Source organism: Chelmon rostratus, chromosome 2 (genome assembly GCF_017976325.1).
Source record: "Chelmon rostratus isolate fCheRos1 chromosome 2, fCheRos1.pri, whole genome shotgun sequence".
In the NCBI taxonomy this organism is placed as follows: domain Eukaryota; kingdom Metazoa; phylum Chordata; class Actinopteri; order Chaetodontiformes; family Chaetodontidae; genus Chelmon; species Chelmon rostratus.
The window spans coordinates 17,287,212-17,293,552 of NC_055659.1; the positions used below are offsets into that span (position 1 = coordinate 17,287,212).

Sequence of the window (6,341 nt, forward strand, 5' to 3'; positions counted from 1 at the left end):
GATACAGTTAAATTTCACCAAGACAGACTGTGTGTGTGTGTGTGTGTGTGTGTGTGTGTGTGTGTGTGTGCAAAGATCGAAGATTGTTAGAAAAATTAAGACTGACAGCAGGATCTGCTTGAGCATTTACCCTCTGATATTGTAAAAAAGGGGGCTTGACAACCTGTCATCTTCTACACAGCACCTGTAATAACCCTGACAGCAGGGCCCAGGAACGTGTGCCGTTTAGGACACTGTCAGTTTGTTGTTGTTGTTGTTGTTGTTGCACAGAGTCTACCGTTATTGAGACACCATACTTGATTAAATCTGCTTTAAAGCCAAACTAATCCATAGCTGAGCGACCATTAGTCACATAATTAAGCTTTTCAGTACATGGTTGTAATTTACACTGGGCACGTGGGTTCACCGAAACCTATTCAAGACTGACTGAAATGAAGTAAACCCCTATGACAAACATGCAACAGAACTCAAACATTGAGCTTTGAGATTTGTATGTCTTCAGGGTTAACTACTAAAGACTTTTTATATTTAATGCCTGTTTGTGGGTTGGGGTCATTTCTTAATATAACATTTTGTGTAGTGAATGCCTTAAGCTCCCTCTGCCCCTTTCCCTTCTGTCTGACTTGTCAATCACAGGCTGCAATTTGTGGTGCGGAAGTTTCACCTTGTTTCCAGCCATTTTCTGTTGCCACAAGTCACCCAAGCGCACTAACTTGCAGACAAATACACACGAACAAATGCTCTGGTTGGTTGCAACAAGCGCACCACAGCAACTCAGTGCTGTTATTAGAAGTGAAACATTATTACAGTAGATTGCACTGCACTGATATGGACTTCTCTGCAGCTTGTTTTTTTACCCACCAGGACCATACATTGTGTAAGTCTGCTCTGCAACCTCAAATGAACCTGACTATTTACACCAACACCAGTGATTATTAGAAAAACAGAACAAAACCCCGAAGTTCAACACCCTGTCTCCACATTTTAATTTTCTTCTTCTCTCTCTCCCTGTAAATACTAGAATATTGTGATTTCTCCGGACCGCAGGTCAGAGCCACAGCTGCTCATATAAAGCACTTCTGACATACTGTCTTGCCCCCGAACCACATGCTAACACAGACTTTTCCTCCTCTTTTATCTGTGGCTCTTTGTATCTCTTACCAGTTCATCACACAGTACTAAGTATCCATTATTACAGGACTGATTTTGGCGCATTGTTTCTCTTTGTCACGCAACAGCAAATATGACTCTTGTTGAAAGCTATACAGCCTGCTCATTTCACCAGTACACAATCATCCTCCCTTTAATTATTGGCAGGACTGTTAAGGGAAACAAATGATGGCCTGATGTTTGATGAGACGGATCAAATCAGTGACTGCAGAATTCCACGGATAATTTTACTCGTCAAGAAGGACAAATGAACGTGTCTCTCTTTTGTTTTCCCGTGATCTGTGAACATTAAAATTTAGATTGCTGTGTCATATCAGTCCATATTTTATCAACTTAGATTTACAACATTAATTATGCAGTTTTATTTAAATGAGACAAACAATTCAGCGCTTTTCCAGACACTAATTGACAGTAGTGCTTCAGACAACCCTTGCATGCGAATGCAGACACAGCTTGGTCAATGCGGTATTGACATGCACGTTGCTTCTCTGATTGGTGTAAGTGATTGACTGTTAAATATAAAGTGTTCCTTTGTTTGCTCGATTATTCTCTGTAGCACCATGTTGTCAACCATATTGAACAAAGACTGTAAACACAATTGATTTTGATGACATTATAAGGTCACAGCCCACTTAATATTCTCGTGCTACTCAGCGTGAATAGTCTCAAACATGCCATATGTTTTTACTCCCAGGACCAGGTCTTTGAAATCACATGATTATGCTGCAGGTTTGTAGCAGGGAGGCCAAATTTTCACAGTCAGTACAATACTTTTTTGACTGTTTTTTAACAATTTACAAAACACACAACTTTGCTCCCTCACTCCATGCACATCACGACACTGTGAGCTGTGCTGGAGTAAATGAATAAATCCAGTACTTAAACTGCAGTCGGTAATTAAAGGAAGGAATAAAGCAAATTCACTCACAACTATTTCATGCAGCACTCAAAATGAAACCCACAGGTACCCGAGAGAAGATGAGATAGGGAGTGTGTTTCTGTGCTCCCCTGCCTCAGGCTTGTTAAATTGGCAGATCGATGATGCTTTAAATCAATGTTCCAGCAACACGGCAAACCCCATGGAACCCATTAGTGGATTAAGATAGACCACTGTTCCACACTGAGTCCTGTTCTGCCTGCAGGTCCTTTCCACATGACAAATGGGAGGAAAAACTGTGAAATAAAACAAAGAGAAAAGGGCAAACAAGAGGGTGAGAACAAAAGCTGTGGCAGAGGAGAGGTTGACAGCAAGGGCTGGGTTCAACGTAAGAACACACCTGTAGCTCTTCATTCAGAGGATCGGGGAGCAGATTTTTTATACTGTATATCAGCAAGGGGTCTTATATCTAATCAACCAGCGCTTTATATGATTCCTTCCCAAGCAGAGGAGAACATCCAGCCAGCCATGAATAACATGCTCCACATGCAAAGCAGTCTGCCTCAGCCGGCACACTGAAAAGGGAACAGAGTGGGAAGGGATGTGAGGGATGTCGGGGAGCAGATGAGAAAGCGGGGCTGTAGGGACAGGATGCCGGGGGAGCTGGTCTTTCTCTGATAGCATTGTTTATGTGCCACTGTCTGTGGATCATTGATCCATTCGTCTTCATTACGTCTCCCTGTGAGAACTATTAACTGCTGCCACCCTCAGTTGGGTGCCTGCTATGTTGACATTCACTGCACGGTTTCTCTACCAGCCCACCAATGTCCCTGCTACCTCGCCTCTTGGAGGCAGGGGCTGACAGGTTTATACTGTTTGTGGCATAAACAAGACAGAGGATTTATCTGGAGCACTTTTAAATTGTCATTTGCTGGATTTGAAAAGGTGTTTATTGTCTCCACAAGGTGGGTTGTGGATCATGGAGCAACAGACGCAGGTAGATCTTACTAGTACAGATAATGTGTAGTATGTCACCACTATCTTCGCAGTGCAGGTGTGGTTGGTTTCTCTATGTTTCCACATTCTTTATATTGCAAGCTTAGTTTCTGACCCATATAATGCATGTTGTGTAATAATGAATCAAACATCCACCCACTCATGCTCATGACGAGCATGGTTACATCTTTGTAACAGAATTCAGCATAGTATATGAACCCTGCAGTCAGGAAATAAATCCCCACTGGTTTGTTAAAATGTGCAGACTGTTCGGGGATCCTCTGCTGAGCCCCTGCTGAATGCACTCATACCTGCAAATATCCCCCAAGAGACATCCTGCTCCAGTTCCTGTCTGAGCTGCTACCATTGTCTATGCGAGGCATGTTGTTTAACTGCCTGAACCCAGTGAGACATCATGGGCCATCAGCAGCAGCTTGAACTGCACCCCATGACTCCAACTGACTGCCAAGATCACTTTCACCTTCCTGTGTCAACTCATAGCTTCCCTTCACTCGCGAAATCTGACAAGTTTGATGTGTACTTGTTGTACAGTGTTATTTTTGAGTAAATATGAGACAAGCTGACCAATAACTGCTTGATCATTCTCTGTCCTCTGTCTGTCTTTCTCTCCCTCTTGTCCTTTCTATGCCTCTTTTCTATTTTTTTTTTTTTCATAGAATCAACCACAGATCCGGCCATCATTCTCGTCACTGCCTCGTTTGAGCCAGAGGAAAAGGAGAGACAGAGCATGGTCTGGTGTGGCCGCCGCTGTTGCTATGTGTGAAGGAGTGCTGTGGCGTCAATGGAGACCGAAGGCTATCGTGACCTCCTGGAGACCAGCGATGGTCAGGGGGTAGGAGTGCTGGATGGAGGGGGTGAGGTGGGGGTGGAAGAGGGCTGGAGCACACCCTACCCTCTGGGTTTCCAGGTGTCTTTGACCACTGTGCTGATACTGGAGCTGGTGCTGGGCTTCAGCAGTAACCTGACTGTACTTGTGCTGTACTGTGCTCAGTCCAATCTGGTGGATTCAGTCAGCAACCTGGTCACAGTCAACCTCCACGTGCTCGACATACTGGTCTGCGTGCTGTGTTTGCCGCTGACTGTGGCCGTGATCCTGCTACCAGCGAATGGAAGCGGAGTCGGCAGCCTGGCCACGCTGTGCTGCTTTCATGAAGCTTGTGTCACATTCACCAGCGTGGCCACAGCGGTCAACGTGCTGGTGATCAGTTTGGACCGATACGACATCTCAGTGCGCCCAGCCAGTCGTCTGCTGACCCCCAGGCGTGCAGCGCTGCTCCTGGCAGCAGTGTGGGCTGTGTCTCTGGCTGTCTTCTTCCTGCCCTTCCTTGAGGGGGACTTCTTCTCTTCGAGGGCTGAGGACAGTGAGGATGAGGAGCTGGAGGGGCAGAACCTTGACTCTGAGCTCACCACTGGACTGACCACCATTTTTTCCTCCCTCTCTCCATCCTCTTTACCCACAACACATCCTTCCTCCCCTTCACACCACCTGCCTCCAGTATGGCAGAACAGGACACTGCTGTGTGTAGGAGGGCAGGGGTACTACACAGGCCTGGCTATGTATTACCACTTGTTACTCCAAGTGCCATGCTTCTTCATCGCTGTGGCCGTCATGTTGTTCACCTACTCCAGGATCCTGCAGGCCCTCAACATTCGCATTGGCTCGCACATGATGAGGGGTACACGAGCAAAGGACTCCACCTGCAGGATACGCTGCAGGAGGCAGAAGAGGAAGGACCTGAGCCTGCCCACAGAGGTAGTGTCCTCCAACCAGAACCAGAACCTCAACCATCCTCCTCTTATCCCCTCCCCAACCCCTACACCAACATCACCCCCACCACTCTCCTCCATGCCCCAGGGAATGTCTGACAGTGGAGCAACAGTCACTACTGTGAGTACTGCTGCCACCACCCCCATTGCCACCACCCCGGCCACCCCTGCTTCTCCAACCCCAGCTTCGGCCTCAACCCAGACCCACGCCACCTCACCGCTGCCTGCCTCCTCCATGGGCGTGCAGGCATCAGTTTCTGCCATTATCGCCTTGAGGCGGGCGGTGCGCAGGCACAGGGACCGTCGAGAACGTCAACGCCGGGTCCTAAAAATGTCCCTAATTATCATATCCACCTTCCTGGGTTGCTGGGCCCCTCTGTCCGCAGTCAACGTTCTGATCCTGTGTCTGGGTCCCAGCGACAGCCTGGTGCGGCTGCGCCTCTGCTTCTTGGCCATGGCTTATGGAACCACTATTTTTCATCCTCTGCTCTACGCTTTCACCAGGCAGAAGCTGCGGCGTGCCCTCAAAACACGTGTGAAGAAAAGGGTTGTGTCCCTTCTGCAGGTGGACCCAGCTCCCAGTGGGGGGACAGTTATTCATAACTCCTGGGTGGAGGGGGGCGGCCAGAGGAAGACTCGCAAGCCACGGGTGGAGGCCAGTGATGGCACTGATCGATGCCTCACAGAGGCTGTGAGGGAATGAGGCTACTTTTCAGAGTGTGTTTGCATGTCTGAGTGTGTGTGTGTGTGTGTGTGTGTGTGTGTGTGTGTGTGTGTGTGTGTGTATTGTATGTATCTTACTAATTTGCTAGAGACGGTTTGTGCGTATATTCGTGCATGGGTGTGAGAAAAATGAGAACCAGTTAGTTTACAAAGGTCAGGACAAATCCTGTGACCTCTGGTTCCATGCAGATGTTGAGACAGGTGAGCCCTGAGCTCCAATTAGAGCCTGCTTTCTGCTGTCCCTACACAGGCCCTCATTAGTCCACTTCCTGACTGACAGGGTGGTCACTGTGTCTCCATGGCAACTCTGGCCAAGCATTATGACAACACTATAGCCATGGCTACTGAAAATACTAGTGTGCACCCCACGTGTAGGGTAAGGGTTAGAGAACAGCAAACGTATACATTATTACTCCTTCGAGCACTTTCAGCTTGCATGTGCATGTACATATGCACATATAGACAGACATATACACACACATCCACCCACATACACACACACCCACACACACACATACTTACACATACTTAATGCACACTGATCTATATTTAGTCATTATCTGTGAAAGCACACCAATATCTACCTGCACAGATATTCTCAGTGAGAAAAATATTAACAGAAGTTTATGTTTTTCTTTCTTTCCCTTATTTTTTTTCATGCCTTAATTGAGTTATTACTATATTCTCATGGTGCTGAATGTCCTGCTGTATGTTTACAACAATGTATCAGAGCGACACTGTTTGCACATACTGTATACAGTATAGCAAAGTAATGGCAGGTTAATGC

At 46.9% G+C, this 6,341-nt stretch overlaps 1 protein-coding gene across 1 annotated transcript; it reads left to right on the top strand.

Annotated features, from left to right (window-relative positions):
• Positions 1 to 3,845: 3,845 nt before the first annotated feature.
• LOC121623841 (G-protein coupled receptor 22) lies at positions 3,846 to 5,534 on the top strand. The gene has a single exon (XM_041961324.1). It carries the CDS (start codon positions 3,846 to 3,848, stop codon positions 5,532 to 5,534), a length of 1,689 nt encoding a protein of 562 aa, XP_041817258.1.
• The last annotated feature ends 807 nt before the right edge of the window (positions 5,535 to 6,341 follow it).